The 23,922-nt window shown below is 29.4% G+C and overlaps 1 protein-coding gene across 1 annotated transcript; it reads left to right on the forward strand.

Moving 5' to 3' along the window:
* The first annotated feature begins 16,300 nt into the window (after positions 1-16,300).
* Positions 16,301-23,625, forward strand: LOC105110424 (potassium channel SKOR-like). The gene is given in 15 exon segments (NM_001304315.1): positions 16,301-16,353; positions 16,443-16,687; positions 17,424-17,648; positions 17,748-17,811; positions 17,965-18,304; positions 19,107-19,375; positions 19,378-19,416; positions 19,987-20,067; positions 20,188-20,286; positions 20,998-21,222; positions 21,458-21,646; positions 21,969-22,044; positions 22,167-22,461; positions 22,923-23,011; positions 23,222-23,625. Coding segments are annotated over 14 exon segments (2,472 nt in total). The 5' UTR covers positions 16,301-16,353; positions 16,443-16,445; the 3' UTR covers positions 23,461-23,625.
* Positions 23,626-23,922: the final 297 nt, after the last annotated feature.

The raw sequence follows: 23,922 nt of genomic DNA on the forward strand, positions 1-23,922 counted from the left end.
AAAAAAAAAACCACCATTCACTAAAACTCATACAACATCTCCAAATGGGCACCATGCATTAATAAAAAAATTAATATATATATATATATAAATTATTTCAAGCTACAAAAAATTCAACATTCACTTAATCTCGTGCAATCACATCTCCAAACGAGCAATATGCATTAATAAGGGTATCCCAACCTTAACCAACAATCTGCTCCAATTATTCTGAATATCTTTCGAGGGGTGACTGGTAGAATGTAGTTTTTAATGGTATTTGTTAATCTGGGAAAATTCCAAATTAACTTGACACTCTAAATTGATTCTTAATGTACTGTCGAAACTAAACTTTTATTAATTAATTACATGATGTTAATTCACTATAAATGTATTCTACAATTGGGTTGCAGATGTTAAAAAAACAATCGAATTGAAGTAAATTGGACTTTTGAAGTAGAAATGTATTTCAAGGATGTTGGATGTTTACGAGGTGTTTTTTAATTGAAGTATTTAAAAATTAGATTTTTAAGGCAAAAAACTAAATGTTTAATTTTCTAGCTATTATTATGATAAATGAAATCTGGGCTTGCGAGTGATATATAGTTGCTTATTTTTTTTTTCTAAAAAAGAGCAAATGACCCTTTAAGAAATTAAATAAAAATAAGAATAAGCTTAAGCTTGTTAGCGCTCCTATGTTCTTTTTTACTTTTTTTTTTAAAAAAAGTTGCATATAAATTTAAGTGGAAAAAATATTGAATATTGTTGAGTTCATGATTCTGGTCACGATTTTGATTAGTTAAGCTACAACAATTAAGTTATTATTTTTTTCTAACATTTTTTTACTGATATCTTTTTTTGTATTTGTTTTCTCAAAATAATTTTTAAATTTATATTTAAATTAATATTTATTTTTTTATCTAACCTTTTTTTGGATAAAGATTTTTTTATGGTGTTGTGCATATTTTTTTAAAAAGATTATTCTGATTCATCTATAATTTTTTTGTATATTAGAATTTTATTTTTGAAAATAAAAATATATTTATTTTCAGATAATATTTCTGATATATGCAGCCTTGCATAATATTTTTCACTTTTATTTATTTAATCAATTTATTATGTGTGTATATTCTTAATATCACTTGATTGAATAAAAAGTTAATTTTAATACATAAATTCAATAAATACAACAGGGTAAATGTTATATCTTGCAAGATTAAATATCATAATCTATAATTTTTTTATTTTATTTTTAATTAGTCATAACCTAATTCTAGGTTATTCCTTAAAAATTAATTTTTTTCAAAATAAAAATAAAAAAATAAAATAAAGGCTGGCAACACAAAGAAAGCAGGCCGGGGAATTAAGTAGCAATTTAGGAGGAAATTTTAAGGCCTAATTATACCCCATTATACCCAAAAATAAAAAACATACAAATTCAAGATCAAATTAAATAATTATTGGATGAATTTGCATTAAAATTAAGTACATTATAGGCTAATTTGATTTAATCATGGGTTAATTATATTTAAGAATTAATTTGGGTCCAATTAAAGGATTTAATTAAATACAAGGACTTAATTATACTTTAAATGGGTCAAATTAATTTTATTTGTAGGTTAATTGATGAAAAATTAAGTTTAGGTACTTAATTTGAGATTAATTGAGAAGATTGAAATTTTAAGAGATCAAATTTAATTTTTACCAAGTTAATTGATTGAAATTAGAGGCCAAATTACAAGACAATGGAAGTTTTGGGGTTAATTAGGGCTAAATTAAAGAAATTTATAGCCAAGGATCAACCTGCAAAAGGCGTCAAACTATATGGGCTCAATTGACAAAAATTAGGGGTGAAATTAAAAATTTAATGGTCAGTTAGGGTTTAAATTGCATAAATCCAAGATCAAGGACTAAATTGCAAAAAATACATAAATCTTAAGCTCAAATTGAAGTTCTGTAGGGACCTAATTGCATTAAATCAAAAGTTTAGAGTCAATTAGAGTTCAATTAAAACTAATTGAAAGTTGGAGGACTAAATTAAAAATCAATAAAAATCTATAATTCAATTCAAAACAGTGATGTTTTTCATATATATATATATATAAAGACCACACGACGTGTTGTTTAATCAATGTTTATTGTCTTCCCTGATTTTACCTAAAAATGCTGCTTGAGGGACTATTTTTCATATGCCTTTAATGCTTTATTTCTCTATCAAATCTAACAAAATGGCACATAAATGATCCCCTGCAGTTTCTCTACAACTCCAAGTGAATATTTCAGTCTGAATGGCAACGAGACTGTGCCGGAGTCGGTCTAAATAAGCCAACTCAGACAACGTTCTTTTACAGATTTGACAACTCAGAATGTCTACTTTAAGCCGACGGTTGGGATCCTTCCCAGTTGAATTAAGCGCTTAAATTTCTCCTCAATGTAGACAAGATTGTCTTTTGCCTCCATCTAGAGGCAAATTTCATGGCCTGAGAAAGAAAAAAATGGGATTCAAAGCAAGCCAAAAACTAATCTCTCTACCCTGATTCTGCAGTTTTTCTTTCCCTCTCTCTTCCCGACATTCCAACCACCAACTTCTTCATCACAAGAAGCCACTAATCAACCACAGAGAACCACCGTGAATCTTTCTCTCTCATTTGCAAACCTATTTCTTTCTCATATAACAACTCTGACGACCAAAACTCTCTACCAACTCTGCTATCAGCCTCTCGTCTTTCATAATCAGACCACCTCCAACCTCAGTCCAGGCTAGTGACAGCAGCTTCTTCTTCTCCACAAGGTTGCCTCCCACTTCACTCCATTGCTTGCAACGGTAAAGTTGCATGCAGAATGTGAACTTACTATTCACATTATGCAAATAATTCACAAACTCGGCCCCAAAAAATGAAAATAAATTAAAAAAATCCCTTTCAGATTTTTTTATGATTTTCTAGTATATTTTTCTACCCATTTTGCATGATATCGGGTTGTATATTTACAGTGTAAAATACAAATCTAATATCAAAAAATCAGTTTTCTCTAAAATATTTTAAAACAAATTCAAAATATTTCCAAAATATCTCATAATATTTTAAATTAATTTCTCTTTTCTAAAACAAATAAAAAAATATTTTTTTCATGCATATGGATAAAGATTAAAATTTTTCCAAGCATACCTTCATAAAAAACAAAAATTACATCTTTTTCATATTAAAAAAACAAAATTTCAGAAAATGATATCATAAACATGATTATCCATTAGGATTTGATCAAAGTATCAAAAAACTTTTTCTAATCTTTTTATAGGATCCAAATGTAGACTTTAATACTTATGAGTTGTAAAATTACATGATAAAGTACATCCTCAAGTATTAAAGTTACAAGATGTAAATAAATACGATGATAAAATTTAGACTTCATAATGGTTAGGTTTTAACCTAATGAGGTGAAGACTTTCTTGTGAAGAGATATTTGTTTTGAACTTTGAAAAAGACTAACGAATAGAAACCTAACTTGGAAAAAATAATCAAATAACAATGCAGCTTATCTGAAGTGGAGTGCACTGAGGGTGATGCGTCTTTCTCTTGCATAACCAATCCCTTACCTAAACTCTTGCAGACCATAAGTTTCTAGTGACCATAATATTAGGTAGTGATTACTAAACACTAATCATAATTTTATAATTAAATAAAAAAATTCTTTCCAATACATAACACCTCACATAAAAGATACGATAAAAAGCCTTCTTCATCGCTAAACAACATCACGGTGCTCACGACCCCGCAACATTATTAATATTTTTTTATTAGATATATATAATTCTTAAATTTATTTAATAATATGCATATATTAGTGTTTTAAAATATATTTAAAATGTTTCATATAAAAAAAATATAATAAAAAACTTACATATATAAATATATTTTAATAAAAAACACATCTGATACACTGCGGATGGTGGGTCAAATAGGTGGTGTCTTTGCACAGCCCGTACACAAAGATCTGCTTGCTGACTGATTTGAGCATGGAAGAGTATCAGAAGCTGCTGCATTTTTCAGTTGAAGATGACGACAAAGGCGGCTACAGAGCAGGCATATTGAGTTACTTGAATCCAGCCGTTTATATACATCTTTCATGACTTGGAGTTTCGATTATTTATATAAAATCAACGATAATAACGATGCACGTCTGCATCACTCATTTCTATAAGAAAATTTTTATATTATTGTATAGAAAATTTAAGAATTTTTTTTTTTGCTTTCAGTTTCTTTTCCATGGTGACTGTCCTTTCCTTTCTCTTTCAATTTTGATTGTTTTTTTTTTAAAAAAAATTAATATATTAAAATAATATTTTTTATTTTTTAAGATTTATTTTTAACATTAAAATATCAAAACATCTAAAAATATATAAAAAATAATTCAATATAAAAATATTTTAAAAATATTATTGAAATACAAAAACAAATAACCTAGGTTTTGTTTGTTGTTATAAAGTGAGGTGGTATAATTTATATTTTGTTTTATTTATAAATTTAAAAATATTATTAAAATATAAAAATAAATATTTAATTTATTATGAAATTGATGTAAGAATCAGACCTAAATGGTCTCCATCAAGTCATCAACATCTATGGAATGGAAATACAACTGATTTCCTTTAGTCACCACCATTAAAATAGTCTTCTTGCTTCTCAAAGCAAGATTGGACAAAAACTATGGGAGAAAAGGACAAACGAAGCTAGGTGATCAAGGCAGCTAATCCGGTCCATATATGCCTCCTTCATTTATGATGAACTTTTATTAATGATTTTAGATGATCAAGTTTTATCAAGGAAAACACGCGAGCTATGAAAAAAGATTAAATATTTTATATTAATTGAACCGTATTAATTAAAACAATCCTCTAAAAACTACACAGGTTATTTTTCATATATATTAGTGAAATTATAAATATAATAAGTTGTTTATAATAAGAAGATTTATCGAAATCAAATTTAATTTAATTTACTACACGAATAAGTCAAATGGTTTTACTCTTTTCTTTCCCTTATATCTATCTTCATTATAATAAATAAATAAATAAATAATAAACACAATTATCATTCCTAAAACTTTTATTAATAATTTGTGATTCGAAGTGTCAAGAGTAACCCTGGAATCACATAGTTTTACATCACATAAATTTAAAATATTTGAAATTATAATAATAATTATTTTTTAATTTTTTTAAAAATTATTTAAAAAAATTATTTTTAATATTAACACATTAAAACTATTTCAAATCACAAAAAATTAATACCCAGAAGACTAGAACTGAGCATATGTTTGCATGCTTCGAACTTTCAATGTAAAAAAATAATCATGTAAAACGTGAAGTTAAAATTCTTAAAACGGTGCCAAATATTTGAACATAAGCAAGTTCCAAGAAGACCAGAAGTGAGCAAATGTATGCTAAAAACACATGTTGTAATTTAATCATGTGACAAGTAAAGGGCATCGCCCCCCTCTTTCTATTTCCTTCATCTCTCTCAAGTCTCGGGTCAATTTGTCTCTCCAACTTTCTTGTAATTTAGCACAACAAAGACCACATAGATTTTTCAGCTTTCTTCAATTTAATTACAATAATTTAATAAGAAATATTACGTTAAAGAAATAAAAAAATATTTTTTCCTTAAATTATAGGAATTCATGTTGAAACCCACAATTTGTTGCCCATTTGGACGTACCATCTTGCCGTGGCTTTCCATGGAAAAAAACGAAAAATATACTTTAATAGAATTAACATACCTGTTGATTTTATTATTAAGTTAATTAGGTCAATATGCATCGACCTTATTTATTTTTAATAAAAAAATTATTAGTTTAAATCTGCTGAAATACATATTTATTTAATATTAAAATTTAGCCCAATTTAAATTAAAAATGGCAAATTTACATGATCAACTAGGTTTAATAACAATGAAAGCGAATTTCAGCAGGACTCTTCATCAAGAAAGATCTGGTGATTTTTCTAAATAAGGGTATGCCAGTCTATGTAATACCTGACGAAGAAAGCTTACATGATCAATAAAGTTTACATGATCGTGTATGATAGTTTTAATAATGAATAAATATTTTTATATATTTATATTAATATTTGATGGAAATATAAAGGGTATTTAAAAATAAATTTTTTTGACTTTTCTCTCTTTAAAAAAATGTTTGTTCTTGCGTCATCCTTTTCAGGTTTCTTTCCATGAGCTGTTCCTTCTGCCGACGTTCCTAATTTGGAATTCTAGCTTAAAATTCAACTCTCTATGGCGCTCCGCATTAAACATCTGACAGACAATGAGGGCCAAGTGGACTTCATTAATGGCCAGAGATAATTTGCAGAGATACAGCAACTTTCACTTGTCAACTTGTTTCTGTAATACCAATCTATGTAATGCAAGCTACCATTTTAGCTGAATTGTACGAAGTTGAATGGTAGATATACACTCATGCTTGCTTCCTCGGCAGGGGAATTGAAGAAAATGGGGCACTAAAGCGCATGCAAGGGCGTTTCTTTGTTTCTTACAGCAGCAGTTCCCTCTTGCCTTCTGGGTTGATTGGATCAACGGGAGACCAGTTTGTTTGTTCTTCTTTTTCCCTTGAAATAGGCCCGAAATTTCAAAATTTACAAGCCAACGTAGCACCTTCTTGTATCCCAGACCAAAGTCATGGCCACTTGTGCTAACGTTTTTGGTTGCCATAACCTGATACTTAGATGATTCTACACAAGAAAATTGTGGCCACATCAACTCTTTCTGGCTCCATGGATCATAGGTTCACACAGCAGTTGAAGAAACAAGAAATTAATGGTTCAGACTTGCATACTCGTAATTCTGTGGCACAGAGAAGAAAAAATGCAGACTTGAATAAATGTTCGTTTCAAGAGATGTCGATGATTTAAATCAGGAACAAAGGGGAGAAATCACGAGGGGTGTACTTTAATTAGTCAAGCTCTGTATTTATTTTTTAGGGGTAAATAGTTTCAGTTTTATAAATTTTAAAGTTATTAAAAATTTATATAATTGTTAATTTCATAATTTATGGGATTAGTTAAAGTGTGTGTAAATTAATCCAAATATCTATATTAATTAAAAACAAATAAAAAAATCATGCTAAAAATTTGTTAAGAAACTGAAAACAAAGGAGGGAGGATATCTACCATCCTAAAAAAATACTATGTTCAAAGAGTTTCTAAGACATACAGATAGTATGGATTTGATCTCTCACTAACAAACTAACAAAATATTATGGTGAACTTTTTAAAAACACTTGCATTATATATTAGCATCTTTTTTTAGTATGAGAAAAATATAAGTTAGTTTACGGTGTTGCATGAGCCATACATCTAGTTAAAAAGACTAAATTTTATTGTGAGTTACTGTACATATAGACACAAATTACTCTATTCATTAAGAAAATAAAGTGATGGATTTGCCTTACGCTATAACAAATTTGAACTAGAAATTAAAGGCAATTTAGTCTTTTTGTTAGAATTTTTTGTTATTATCAGATTAATAAAGGACACGTTGATCTTCTTATACTTTTTTGTGGATTAAACAAATGAAGAGCACTTAAAATAAAAAATTATTGAATTTTTTTTCTAAGCTAATTTATCTTTTCAGTTTTTATAAGCTTAGTAAAATGACTGATGCTCCCGTATAAGAGAAAATTATTTAACTAATATCCAGTGGTTTTTTGTATTTCTCATAGATTTTTTTTTATAATAATCAAGTTAATTTAGAGGCAAATTATTTATTTAAAATATTTACATGTTAATAAATAACTACTCACGTTGACTCATGGTAGTTTTTGTGCTGTTTGGGTGATCCATACAACAATTATTGGTGGTCAAATAATTGTTTTTAAATCAGCTTTCAAATCATTATGACAGACCATTTATACTAGGACAAGCTCTGGCTTAACACTGATAATTATTTTTTTCTTTCTCATTATTATTTTTTATATCTAATCTTTTAAATTTTTAAACCAGTTTTTCAATTTGTTTTTTATATTTAATCATTATTTTTTTATTATAATTTTTTTTAATTTAAAATAATTTATAAAATTGAGTTTTTTTTTTCAATTTACATTCTTTTTTGATTGGTCAATTTTGGTCCTATTTTTTTATTTAATTTTTTTACAAGTTCACCCCCTGTAATTTTTTGTCCTATTAAAATTGATTTTTATTATTTTGATTATTATTTTTTTATTTAACAAATTTTTTAAATTGATATTTTTTTATTTTATTCTTAACATTAAATTCACTAGAAATTAAGTTTCTTGATTCATTTAAATTTAGAATTTTAAAAATTTTAAGTTTAATGAATTAATTCATATTTAAAAAATTCATCAGATTTTCTTAGTTTTTTTTTTAATCTTTTGTGTTTTTTAAGTTTTGTCTTTCAATTTATTTAATTGAAGATGAAAAAAATGCATGAATTTGAATGGGAGAAGTCACATCAGAGTAGGAGGAGGATAATTGGATAGTCTCATAAGAGCCAAAATTCAACAAAACTGTAATATATATATATATATATATATATATATATATATATATATATAAAACTATATTGATATCTGTGAAGAACCTAAAAAATATGTTTTCCAAACTCAATATAAATTTGAAAAATTAAAAAAATAATTTTTTATGTTTTCATGGTTAAATATTGAATTTCCTCCTTTTCTTTTTACTCTAGTTTTCTAGAAAATTAGAGTATTATTTTGTTTCTAAATAACCCCTAGTTTTTTAATTTTTTTGGATGGAGAAATATTGCATTTAAACATGAAGTTCTAATTTTCCTTTTCCTAACTCTAGTTTTTCAAACAAATTAAAGAATTACTAGAAAAAATCATCCTGTATTTTAACGAGTTACCTAATGTTTGTTAATATTAAACACTAAAATTGTGAAAATATAATAAATATCACAACTTAAGTTTATATATGATAGCCTATGAGAACTTAACTACATATTTTAAGACAAAATATTATATCAATACTGTTTGTTTTTATATTTTAAAAATATTTTAAAAATTTTAATTTTTTTAATTTTTTTGTTTTACTTTAATATTTTTTTAGCATTTTTAAATTATTTTGATATATTTATATTAAAAATATTTTTTAAAAAATAAAAAAATATTATTTTAATATATTTTTAAATAAAAAATAATTTTAAAAACAACTACACTCCATCTCTAAATAATTGAAAGGAAGAATGATGTTAAAAGGAAAAGCTCCATGGTTCTAATAAGGACATGCTATTCCAACGACCAAACTGATAAGAGAACTCTTCGAGTCAGGGTCTGGAAGCAGATTTCATCACTTATACAAATACCTTATGCAAAAAGGCTAGAAGAACCTCTAAAATATATTTTTATATTAAAAAATATGAAAAAAAATGTGTTTAAAAATAATGAAGAACCTCTAAAATATATTTTTCAAACTTGGTATAAATTTGGAAAGTAAATTAATTAAGCTTAATAAATCCAATCAAAACAATGGCTCGGATTTTATTTTTATTTTTTAAAAACATTAATGTCACTTAAATTTTTTTTTTCATATTTTTTTATTCACATTATTTAAATTAGTTAAGCTTATGAATTTGAGTAGAGACAATAACCCGAATCTTGTTTTTTCTGAGCACTTGCGTGGCGTTAGTATTTTTTTTTTGAAAAAATTTAAATTGATCCACATTGAAAAGCAGCAATCCATGTAGTAAAAACTAATATTAAAGATTTGGGACTAAGAAGTTTGCTCCCTGTGATCTCAGGTTCGAGTTCTTGGTTGCTCATATGATAACCACTGGAAGCTTACATGGTCGTTAATTTTAGAGCCCATGAAATTAATCGTAGTGCGTGCAAGCCGGCCCAAACACCCACCTTAATCTAAAAAAAACTAATGTTAAAACCAACAAGGAGAGTGACTGTGGAAAATTTTGTTTTAAAAAAAAATATGGGGCAGCAGCCCCGGTTGGGCTGCATCCAGCCCAATTGAGGCTGCAATTTTTGCAACCCCGTTTGGTCCTCCCCCGTCCCCCGGCAGGCTAACTCCACGGTGATAAACCAATAAAAGAAACAACTTGCCATGGCTGCAAGCCTGCAACTACGATAGGTCTACCACCCCACAAAAACAGTGGCTAACTCTATTATCTTTTGATTCTGAAACATCTAGAAATAGTGAGGATGGTCAAGTATGAAGATAGGACTCTCATGAACAACAAATACACTTACATTAAAAATCGATGCTGCTTACACTCTCTAGCTACTGACTTCTTTTCTATAGTGTCTCTCTATTATGCAAGTGATACTATCTAATGATGAATAATGAGGGTTTGAAAGTGTGATAAATATTATTTTTTAAAATATTTTTTATTTAAAAATATATTTAAATAATTTTTTTAAATTTATTTTTGACATTAATATGTAAAAATGATAAAAAGAACATAAAAAATAATTTTTTTTAAAAAATAAATTTTATCAATTTCAGTGATTCAAGTTTCTGAAGTCGACAGTGCATCTATAGCGTCAATATAAACAAGATGGGCACAATTATCAATCAAAAACTTCTTCGAACCAGAGTGAAGAGCCAAAACCAGAAGGAAATTTCAGAAAACTCCAAAAAGAAAAGCCTTGGAAAGACATCTTTCTAGGCAAAAATAATCTTCAAGCTACATGTGAAAAACAGAAGGAAAGGTTAAGGGATGTACATAATATCATCATTGTAACCAAAAAGAAAAAAAAAAAAGAAAAAAGAAGCAAGTTCTATCACCTCTTCTATCCAGGGTGGTTCCTCTCATACAAATTGTTACCTTTACAAGAGTTGAATCCAAAGTGAATGTAAAACCACTGCCTCAATATATTTCAGCTCTTCGTGAACTCTAGATGCAACACCGACGAAGAGGATTTTTCATCCAGCACCAACCCAAGAAACCTGACCATATCTTCAAGTCTTGGAACCCAATCGCAGGCCGGCAAACCCAGCAAGATGAAGCCTTTGTACAAGGACCTGCCAGAGGGAACATGTCATACATCAGCTATTTCCCAAATACCTAATCAAACTCATAACCTCTGAACCATTCAGTTCACTGATTGCAGATGACATTGTTACTTTCAACATTCTGTGATACCAGCAGAGAAAGCAAACAAAGGACAGATGTCGAGAACCCATCATAGCAAAGCATAAGCAGAATAGCAGCCTCCTTAGCCTCTCGTAATTTACAGTCTTGAGAGATTTTTATCTCTTGCCTTCTCAATTGCTAACAATTATTGCAAATACAAAGCAAGTCAGATTTCTTTTTCACCAAAAAGACTCATGATTAAATTCGAATACAATCCCACTAACAACTAAAGGCCTAACCAAATCCCAAATCTCTAAACTCACGCTTCCATAACCAAACCCTTCACAGCCCGAACCTTAAAGATCTCACCTTCTCAATCAATCCCCAAGAATACCCTTTATCCATTGAATCAACACCGACCTAGATAACTAGCTTCTCCCAGATCTTCTCAAGAAATTGATTCAAGATATCAACGAATTCATTCTTAATAAAATTATGGCAGTCCTTAAGCTTTCTTTTTAACGTAGTATAGAATCTTTTGCCTAACTCAGTAATTACAGAATCAGAAACTGATGGTTGCCACCAAACGTGGCATCTGGGGTTTCATGTTCTGGATTTAAACTTTGTTAAAAAATATCATATGGGTTTAGAATTATAGAGTACACGGAATGGGGCACAAAGTGTTCAGCATTTTTCACACCCTTTGTCATCACTTCAAGCAAAGACGTCACAAAATCTGTCTGAGAAACCAATAGAGAAAATCTTAGAATATTCACAAACTTGAAACGTTTGAAGTTGGACCGATGATAATCGATCATCATAGACAAAAACAAGGTATGAATTGAAGAAGTTGAAAAAAATGGCTTGATTTGATTTAATTTGTCTAAGAGCAAAAAAAAATTGAAGAATGATTTTGAAATAAATAGCAAAATTAGAAATGAATGAAGGAAGTAATTGAAGCAGAAGATCAAAATTGAGAGTTAGATTGATCAAAATTACTTAATTTTAGAAACCAAGGATGAATTTGCAGGTCTAAATTGATTTAATTAGGGATACAATTGAAAAGAAAAAGGTGATTTAAACCAAATTAAATGCAATTGAAACAAATTAAAAATATAAGGACTGTAATGAGAATAAAGAATGTTTGTCCGAACTCTTATTTCAATCCATTTAATTCAATTTAGTCCAAATTGATTCATTGATTTCAACATATCAATCTGATTGAATCAATGTGACTCAATTCAGTCCAAGTTAACTCAATTTCAATCTAGTTATTTTTAATTGATTCATTTTTAGTCCAATTAAACCCTGAAATCCAGCGTTTAATTTCAGATTTTTTATTGCAATCCCAAGCAATTAAACTAGATTGCAATCTCCTAATTTCAGCTCCTCAATCACATAATTACAGCCCAAATCTTCAATCAAGTCCTAGAAATTATGCTAAACTCCGATTAATTCCAACTTTTGCTCCACAGTAAAAAGAGAGCAACAGAGACAAGAAATGACCTATTTTTCTTGTGTATGTTATGCTTAATTACTTAAATTACATCTTAAAGGTGGGCCGTGAGAGAATTACTAGGTGAATCATATGGATGAAAATATAATTGAGTATAATTTATAATTCAAAATATAGAATGGAATTTCAAATTTTATCGAAGAAGTTACGGTGAGTTTAATATATAATATGTAATCGATAAATTATTATAGTTAAATGTTGGAGAGACTTTATGTTTGTGAATATGTTATTTAAGCTAATATTTTAGAATTTAGTTGTTTAAGCAAGAGGGAAATATTCACACAACCTGTTATTTTTAAACAAAATAAATATTTTTTTTTCTAATTGTGTATTATATTTTAAAAAAAGAAGATTAAACACTTGCTATGTTCATATTAATTTATTTAAATGTAATGTTTGTGAATGCATGGTATAGAGTTTTTATAAAAATGTCTTATAAACTGATTTATATAAACAAAGTGTTTTAAAATGATTTGTAAATGATTACATAATGAATTTCAAAGGGTTATAAATAAAGTAATGATTTCTGGTTAATAAAGTTGCCGACACTAAAAATAGTTCTAATGGCCCGCCAATAAATTATAATAATTAAAAATGGTTTTTGCCAACATGTTATAATAATTGTTAAGAATTATAATGAGTTATAATAATTTGCCATGACTCTTGTCAAAAAGATTATAGTAATTGGTCAGGAATTCTAATAGCCAATTGATGGGTTATAATAATTATTGATAATGACCCTTGTTATAATTATTGATAAGAAATAATCAATTAAATATGATTATATATATAATATAGTTGTAGCAATTTAATCCGAGAGTATAGTCGTGCTTGTGGACTACAATAATAATAAAATTATTTAATTTTTTTCTAGTTTTATTTATTTTAAATATTGATTTAATTTATATGGAGATCACTTGAGCTCTAAAATCTTCAAATTTTTATCACACCCTTAACATTTCAAATTTAATTTTTATTTTCTTAATATTTATTTCTCTTTCAAGTTCTTTAACTTTGTACCAAACACAATCGAGGATACTTTTATTTTCATAATTTATTACCTTTTAAGATTGATAGAGTACCCAACAAACGAATGAAAGAGAAAACCAAAGGTGACTTGCTCTCACTATTTTACGTCCTATTATTCTTTTGATAAAATAAATAAATAAATAAATAAATAAAAAGAAGATAAAAATAGAACATTTGACAAATCGTTTTGGGGTCGCCATTCATTGAAAGAATAAAAACATTAGGAAACACAAAGCATCTTCTCTTCCATAATCTTTAAAGTTTTTTTTTTTTTAGTTTCTTTTTTCAGCATCTTCTCTTCCATAATCTTTAAAGTCTTTTTTTTTTCCCCTTAGAAAGCACAAAGTTAAAAGTTGAACATTAATCAGAATTATAGAGATGCCCAGCTAAAGTGGTCGTGGAAATTTTCTCAACTTTTTAATTTTATAATTATATATTATAGTATTCGATGGATGGAATTAGATCTAATCTTATCTAAAATTCTGATTAAAATTCCTTAAATCACTTTAAATTTATTCTAAAATAATATTATTTTAATTAAAAAACTGAAATAACTTTATTTTGGATACAAATTAAAAAAAAATTCTATAGAATTCACCAATCTTGATCAAAATGATTTAGAAAAAACTATCCTTATTTGTTTTTATGTTTTAAATATATTTTTTAAAAAACTTTAAAATTTTTATTTTTTATTTGCTTTAATTTAATATTTTTATTATTATTTTTTGATCATTTTAATGGATTGATATAAAAAATAATTTTAATATATTTATAAATAAAAAATACTTTAAAAAACAATTATAATAACGCTTACAAACAGTTAATAAAATAAACTAAATTTAATAACTATGTATTTTTCAAGATCTTTAAAGTTTTTTTTTTTTAATTTTTTCCTTAGAAAGCACAAAGTTAAAAGTTGAACATTAATCAGAATTATAGAGATGCCCAAGCTGAAGTGGTGTCGCTTCTATCTTTCTTTATTGATTCTTAAATAGGCTCTCTTGGTAATTCTTAGGTCGTGGAAATTTTCTCAACCTTTAATTTTACATTTATATATCATAGTGTTCGGCTGCGATCGGATATAATTTGTCTAAAATTTTGATTAAGATTCCTTAAATCACTTTAAATTTATTTTATAATAATATTATTTTAATTAAAAAAACTCAAATAACTTTATTTTGGATACAAATTAAAAAGAAATTATATAGAATTCACCAATTCTGAACAAAATGATTTAGAAAAAAATGTCATTGTTTGTTTTTATATTTTTTTCAATTCTGAACAAAATGATTTAGAAAAAATTGTCATTGTTTGTTTTTATATTTTTTAATATTTTTTGATATTTTTAAATTATTGTAACATGTTGTTATCATAAATAATTTTAAAAAAATAAAAAATTATTATTTTAATATATTTTTAAATAAAAAATATTTTAAAAATAATTATAATCACACTTTCCAATAATATGATGTTTACTTATGAGTGCATTTTATTAATTTGGCTTAAGAGATAATTAAAACTCTTTCTTAAATAAATGTATACGAATAAATTCCTTTTTAACAAACATATAATATGCTACTTAGTTACAACTTTAACATTATAAAATTTCTTCATTTGCTTTAGTAGAATAAATCATTTTTTTTATATGTGAGCTAATTCTTACACATAGAAATTAAATCAACCCTCACGATATAATAAAAAAATTATAAGATTTTTATTTCTAACCGTCCAAACTAAGATTTAAATCTTGATACACACACACAACTATTAGAGTAACCCTTTAAAATTAATTAGGTAAATGATGCATTCAATAAATTAATTAGGTGGAAGTTATATTTTAAAATACTTCTAAAAGTTTATTAAAATAATATTTATATATAATTTCAAACACGTATTTAAAACTTGTTTAATATTATAATAATAATTATTTATAAAAATATTTTTTACTTGAAAATAATTAAAATAATAATTTTTATTTTTTAAGATTCTTTCAAATAATACATTAAAAAAATTAAAAATAATTAATTTAAAGTAAAAAAAGAAAATTTTTTTAAAAATTACAGTTTAAAAAAAATTAATTTAAAGTAAAAAAAGAAAAAAATTTAAAAATTACAGTTTTTTTTTCAAAAATATTTTTAAAATACAAAAATATTTTTTTTTTCAAGCACATTATTAAAATAATTTGTATTTAGAAGTTTATCAAAATAATATTTATGTTCAAACATGTATTTAGAATATATTTAATATTACATTATTTAAAAAAATATTTTTTACTTGAAAATAATTAAAATAATAAATGTTTTTATTTTTTTAAGATTTTTTTAAATAAATACATTAAAAAATTAATTCAAAGTAAAAAAAATTAAAAATTATCAATTTTTTTAAAATAAAAAATAATTTATTTTTTCTAGCACATAATTAAAGTGGGTAATCTTGTGTTGTTATCGTTCTCGCTGCCATTGATTCGTACTGTTAGCTTCTTAATATGAGCTCCCTAATTACCAAGAACAATTCTCTTTGTCACCACAAATGTCTCTCTTATCATCTACGCTAACAGAAAGCTCAGGGTATATATATATATTTTGTTTTTTTTTTTAAAAAAAACAGGATAAGTCTCCCCTCCATTGTCAAAAGTTTCCAGTAACAAATTCCTTTGGCACCAAACACATTTATATAAAAGTTATCTTTCAGTTTTCATCATGAAAGATAATTAGCATTCTTTCTCTTTCAAGACTGAAGGTTACTTGCACTCCGGTACTTACATTCATTCAGAGATCTCGTCTTCTTTCATTTTTATCACATTCTATGGCCAGCCCACGATTTTTCTGTTGAAATTCTTGCAGATGATGATGATGATACGGGGAAGAGAAAGGATAAGAGGTGGTGTTGGTAATGGAGGTGATGGATCAGATGAGGAAGAAGAATTGGATGTTGATAAACTTAGAGGGGAAAGTAAATCATCATGGAAGAGGCTATATGGGCTGCTCAGAATGGAGTCTTCGATTCGAGATGGAATCGTTTTCAGAGATGGAAGCAGCTTAGGGCAGTCCTCCGTTTCTGATGCTTATATTATCCGTCCTGACGGCTGGTAGGCACTAAGACCCTATTTTCTTTGAGTTCTATGCCTCTCATCTTCTAGGTTGGGCCGTACATACAATGGTTAATATGGTGGATTTGGATCTTTGAAGATTACAAAAGCAATCTTCAATCTTTGATTAAATAAAAGTCTAGGGTTTGGGGCAATTCTAGTTTTTTCTCTAGAGGTTGTAGATTGAATCAATGCCACCATTGTGTTTTTATTACCCCCCATTTCATCTGGAAATGTTACCTGTTCTAATGGAAAAACTAGTTTTGGTCTCTATACGTTCTAAATTTGATGAAACTGAGCCTTATATGTTTTTTAGAAATATATTAAAATAATATATTTTTTAATTTAATACATCAAAAATAATTCAAATATATATATAGCCAAACTTTGTTAGCGCACACTCCCAAACAAGAGTAAATGGAGTAAATGGATAATTCTTTATGGAGGGTCTCATTTTTAGTCGTTGGATATTTTGGCATGTTTTCATTTAGGTCCCTTAAAAAGATGTTACTTGCCCCCCCGAATTTTGAAAATATGTTTTAACATTCCTCAAGTCTCGTAATGTTTCAAACTTCCCTCCCAACAATTTAGTCCATGCTCCCCCACTTAATCCATTCATGATTCAGAGTTGCTGCCATAGAATGCTGCTAATACAAGGCTTTCCATGACTGGCTGCTAGTGGGTGTATAAAGGGTTTCTAAAATCCAAATTTTATTGTGTGTGATTGTGAAAGCAGGAGGTACACAGTATGGGTGCACTTCATACTAATATGGGCAGTCTACTCTTCCTTCTTTACACCACTGGAGTTTGGTTTCTTCAGAGGACTCCCAGAGAACCTTTTCTTGCTAGACATTGCTGGTCAGATTGCTTTCTTGATAGACATTGTGGTCCATTTCTTTGTGGCCTATCGTGCAACTCACTCTTATCGCTTGGTCACCAGTCACAAGCTCATTGCCATTAGGTGTGTACCTTTTGTCCCATCTCATATTTTCTTGGTCTTGGTTTTCTGCCATGTCTTGATTGGTTATTATGTATATTTTTTATGACATGTTTTGTTTAGGTACTTGAAATCTCGGTTCTTGGTTGATTTTCTTGGCTGTCTGCCTTGGGATGCCATCTTCAAGGTATCGTTCTAGGACTTTGAAGGATCGTTTCTGTTAAATCCATTTTCTTAACGTCACTTTTGCTTCATTTATAATTTTTTTACATATTGAGTATGAACTGGCAAGCTTAATCTCCTTTTTGGGTCCTGATATGGAACTATCTGGTTTAATCAGGTTTCTGGGAGAAAGGAGGCAGTGAGATATATGTTGTGGATTAGGCTAAGTCGGGCCAAAAGAGTGTCGGAATTTTTTGAGAGGTTGGAGAAAGATATCAGGATCAATTACCTTTTTACAAGAATTGTGAAACTTCTTGTTGTTGAACTCTATTGTACACATACAGCAGCCTGCATTTTTTACTATCTTGCTACTACTATGCCTCCCTCCCAGGAAGGTTACACATGGATAGGAAGCTTGCAGATGGGTGACTATCACTATACAAACTTCAGGGAGATTGATCTTTGGAAGCGATACGTAACATCACTTTACTTTGCCATTGTTACTATGGCAACTGTAGGTAAACTTTTTTCATATGTTTAAGTTTAATAGTTTGGTGTTTGATAGAAGTCGAGATGAGTGGCAAACAGTGATTGCTCTTCAGGAAACTGTGTGACTGAGATCTTGAGAAATATTGATGCTGAATCATTGCTAGACAAATCCACACTTACATTAAGTCATTCATGTCATTACTAAAAATGCAAATGTTTAGAGGATCAATTATCTTCCCGCAAATACAGGAACCAGCTTCTGATATATTTTGAATACAACTTGTTTCTTTTTCTTCATGATTTCCTATACCTTCCATGGTCATGAATTCTGATCCATCAGCCTCAGCATGTAATTTTCACTTTAGGTGAAGCAGTTGTCTGGAATCCATCTGCTTTGAATTTGTGATCTTGATATCTGCATGATCTTTTTCTCCCCTTTTGCGGATGCTCATACTTATGGGGAAGGTGAAAGTTCCTACTGAATGCTAGAAAGTTTTAGGCAGAGATTAGTTAAATTGATTTAGTCACCAGATATGTTAGGCAAGCTGATATACTGCGTGGCATTGTTGAACACAGATTATATTGGATTTGTATATCGAGGCTAGGCTTTTCCATTGCAAGACGTCATGTTACATCAATAAATGATTTGCTCATTGTCGAATTTATTCTGCGCTATATTTTTCAATTTTTGCTAAAAACATGTCGTTTCTTTAATTCGTTGTCATTGATTTTATGCTTTTCTTAATGTGACTCTCCCTGTTATTTGAGGGTGCGTTATTCTTAACATGAGTTGCTGTATAATGCGTGATGATGAAATGCTTTCTTCTGCAGGTTATGGAGAGATACATGCAGTAAATGTCAGAGAAATGATATTTGTCATGGTTTATGTATCTTTTGACATGATTCTTGGTGCTTATCTGCTTGGTAACATGACTGCATTAATTGTAAAAGGATCAAAGACAGAAAAGTTTAGGGATAGAATGACTGACCTTCTCAAATACATGAATAGAAATAATCTTGGGAAAGGCATAAGCAATGAGATCAAACGCCATCTGAGATTACAATACGATCGCAGCTACACAGAAGCAGCTACACAGAAGCATCTGTTCTGCAGGAAATCCCAGCTTCTATTCGGACAAAGGTATTGATAATAGTTAATGGCTTCAATTTTTAAGCAGATAGAATATTGTTGATGTTGAGCTTGAAATTGTATCAACTTCTTCCTATCCTGCAAATTAGTTTGGTGCAACATTACACCAAATCCAGAAGAAAGAATCCATGCTGATATCTGTTGCAACTTATTTGGCATGTCAAAATTTATATCTACCTACATCAACCCTGCACGTGCTCTCTCTACACGAATTATATACATCATATAAGTCAGATTCCTATGTATTATTTTAACTCTAATGGCAAAAGGAGCAAGAGGTATATGGAATAGACCTTCCCATCATCTGTTCCTTTCTCTGGTACCTGAATTTTTGTTATCTTGTTTAATGTGTTGGTGTTCTATATTGGTCTATCACAGTAGCCTTCTAGGTAGTTGGATTGACGCACTGCATCTACCGATCTCGAGTAATTTTTTTTCCTTTCCTAGTTGGTAAATCAGATGCTTTATTCTTGTGTTAGATAAGACTTCCTGCTTCAGGAATCAGTGATATATGGTGATTCTCAATCATGTGTTCTACAACACGTTGTTTCTTTTTTGCAGATCTCACAGAAATTATATGAACCATATATTAAAGAAGTTTCTCTTTTCAAGGGTTGCTCTTTGGAATTCATTAAGCAGATAGTAAGCTTTTTCATTAAATTAAAGTCTTTTGAATCCATGAATGGATTTCATTCTATCACATTAAAGCATGGATTCATTGTAATTGTGGGAAGAGTTGTATTCATTTGTCATGTTTACCAGGCAATTCGAGTCCATGAAGAGTTTTTCCTTCCTGGAGAAGTGATTATAGAGCAGGGACAAGTATCAGATCAGCTTTATGTTGTCTGCCACGGTGAATTGGTAACATTTCATCTTTGACCTATCTTTCTTCTTCAATTGCATATTCCAAAGCATCACAAGTGTAGCATATGTTTCTGTATATATTAAGTTGCTGCTGTGTTATGATATGAACCATTTACCTGGCTTCGTTTGGGATTGATCTTTGTCTTCCTATATCCAAATAGAACAAAACAAACTTTATCGGCTCTTATGACTGTCTACAGTACCTTTAGCTGTGAATTTGATTGCACCAACGTGGTCAACAAAGCTTAATCTAAAATTTGGCTGAGCGAATCTCTCAAATGAGCATGTGCATTCACACACGCTTTCAATAACAGAGAGATCAATGTTGATTTGTGTTTATCCAATTAATACTCCTACATTATTTTTATTCTGGATGATGGAACATATCATGCATACTATCAAATGTATTTTAACAGATACAAGGTTATGGAAAAGTACAATTTTAATGTAAAGCAACTTTAGTCAAATATTTAAAGTTGTAATCATGCTGCAACTATCTTTCAGATGTAAAGAAAACTAGCTATATTACAATGCAACCTATATGCTTGACATATCAAGTCATGTAGACCTCTGAATAAGAATTTGCTCTGTTTGATGATACGAGTGTGTGTGCATGCGCACACCTGTCTCTGAGTGTGTTTAAAGGACTATCAGTAAATCTTTTTAGTTTATGATGTCGGCGTATAGGCATGACAATGTTATCTACAGGAGGAATTCGGAAGAGGTGAAAATGATCAAGCAGAAGAGTTTATCAAGCATCTGCAAACCTATAGCTCATTTGGGGAAGTTTCTTTTCTTTGCAACACTCCTCAGCCTTATACAATACGAGTTCGGGAACTATGCAGGGTATTACGACTTGATAAGCAATCTTTTACAGAGATCCTTGAGATATACTTCTCTGATGGGCGAATTATCTTGAACAATCTCCTTGAGGTGAGTTTGCTTTGATATCATTGTTTCTTATCTTTCTCCTGGTTCCTTTAGACCTTCACTGCATCAAACATTTGTCCTTTGTTGTTGCCTAAATTTTATGTTCTTGGCGGTATAATTATGTTCTCCATTTGCTGTAAAACAAAAATGAAGCCTTTGAAATCATACTTCTTCTAGCTAGATATTATGAGCTAGAAGAGGTAGTGGACTTATTTATGTCAATTCATTCAACTGCCAGGGAAAAGATGCCAATCTACGGAATGAATTATTGGAGTCAGATGTTACCCTTTACATTGAAAAGTCTGAATCGGAGCTGGCTATGAGGTTGAATTGTGCTGCTTTTGATGGGGATTATTATCGACTGAAACGGTTGATTGAAGCTGGAGCAGATCCTAACAAGGCTGATTATGACGGAAGATCACCTCTGGTATGATTTCTGAAGGATGGACCGACAAGCCAGTCTTAAGATACTATTGTCTGATGTTAGACACCTTTGATTTTTATCAGATTAATTAGTCAAATATCCTTTTCCTTGTAACATATTGTTATCTGGGGACTTTGACTTTCAAAAAAGAAGAGTACTGAACTTCAACCGTTGCATTATTATAATATTATTAAGTAAAAAATCTAGAGCTAAATTTGTAAGCGGTTTTTCTCAAATATTGATTTTAACTTACATTTTCTTTCTTGCAAGATAGTGTGAAACTGTTTCTTGTATAGAAAATATAATATTGTTTTTCTTTCAACAGCATGTTGCTGCTTCTAAAGGAGATGGAGATATATCTCTACTGCTTATTGAACATGGAGTGGACGTCAACATTTCAGGTAAGTGTTCTACATTGTTTATTGCTGTATATATCCTCCAGAATTATGTACATATTCTCTAATCCAATCTTCAAGTTCTAAAGCAATCTAACAACACGTTTTTGTTTAACCCTGTCTATCAGATAAATTTGGGAACACACCATTGCTAGAAGCCGTCAAGGGTGGGCATGATGAAGTAGCTTCTTTACTTGTTAAAGCAGGGGCATCACTGGCAATTGATGATGCTGGTGGTTTTCTCTGTACAACTGTTGCAAAGAGGGATTTGAATCTCTTGAAAAGGGTTCTGGCCAATGGAATCAATCCAAATGCAAAAAACTTTGATTATCGAACACCTTTGCACATTGCTGCCTCGGAAGACTTACATTCAATCGCAAGTTTACTTCTAGAAGCAGGGGCCAGCGTTCTTCCAAAGGACAGGTATGACCTGAATTGAAGGCCAGTTTGGCCAGTCACTCGAGGCTAATTTATGCTACCACTTGATGCATTGCATATGAGCTAGTTAGGGCACATTTCTCACTCGAAACTCAGGTTTTGGAATAATTCACTTCTTGATATCTTTACATGAAAAGTTTTGTACAAATATATGTTTTGGTAAATTATGCTTTAGGCATTTCCTATAAGACTTTTCCATATTCACTATGGTCGCATGGACTATATTTCCCTCTTCAAATATAGAGATCACTAAGGAAAAGAATAATGGCAAGGCATGAGGACTTTCAATTGATCATGAGATGCATCCTACCTTTGTTGGATGAGAAGCATGGTGAAAAGTTTAAATCTGTTCCCAGTCCTAAATCACAATATTTTACTTCTCTTGAATCTGGATTTTGATCATGTGATTTCCCTCATATATCCTACGGGCTATTTCCTGTTTATAGATGGGGAAACACTCCACTTGATGAAGCTCGTATTGGTGGAAATAAGGATTTGATTAAATTGCTTGAGATTGCAAGAGCTTCTCAAATAGGTTAGTAGCGTGTCCCTTTTCTTGGTTAAAGTTTTTTTTAAATGGGCATCTTTCTCATCATTAGTGGAAGGCAAGATGTCGACCATCTGCATTAACTATGGTAAATCATACATGCTTTCATTCATTGTGACTTCTGATGTTGTTATGCTTGAAGTGTTTTATCTGCTAGATTAATGCACAGTCTCAAAAAACTTTTTCATTAATTACCAGTCACAGGTGATATGCAAAGAATGAAATGCACAGTGTTTCCATTCCATCCATGGGACCCAAAAGAGAAAAGAAGAGAGGGAGTCGTCCTGTGGGTTCCTCAAACCATTGAAGAACTTGTCAAGGCAGCTATGGAGCAATTAAAATCTTCAGGTGGTTACCTTTTATCTGAAAACGGTGGCAAAATCCTTGACGTGAACATGATCAGTCATGACCAGAAGCTATTTTTGGTCAATGAGTGATCACAAATCCCTTCAGTCATTTTATGACTTCTTGACAAATTGTTCTGATTTCTGGGGTGTATCACAATGAAAAAGCATATTCGTATATAATTGACGTGCAAGTTTTAATCTTTGGATTCCTGAATCCATCATTGAAGAATGCAGAAGAGAAAGAAAGCATTCGGCATTTGATAGTGAAATTGTTCAACTCATGTAGCCATGCTCACCTAAAAGAAAAGACTTGTATGTTGCTATCACACTTCATTAGAATTAATCATGTTCATGGCCATTTCGTTCATTAGTTTACTGATACCTTCATGGTGGTGGGATCAAAAGTTTTTTAACACAAGAAAGGTTAAGTATTTTCAACATGTTTTTTAATAAATAAAAAATAATGCTTATATTTAATTAAATAAATTAAGAATTGAATGTTTTAACAAATATAAAAAAGTTGTTAATATTTACTAAAAACTAAACAGAAAA

Source organism: Populus euphratica, unplaced genomic scaffold (genome assembly GCF_000495115.2).
Source record: "Populus euphratica unplaced genomic scaffold, PopEup_1.0 scaffold253.1, whole genome shotgun sequence".
Classification (NCBI taxonomy): Eukaryota; Viridiplantae; Streptophyta; class Magnoliopsida; order Malpighiales; family Salicaceae; genus Populus; species Populus euphratica.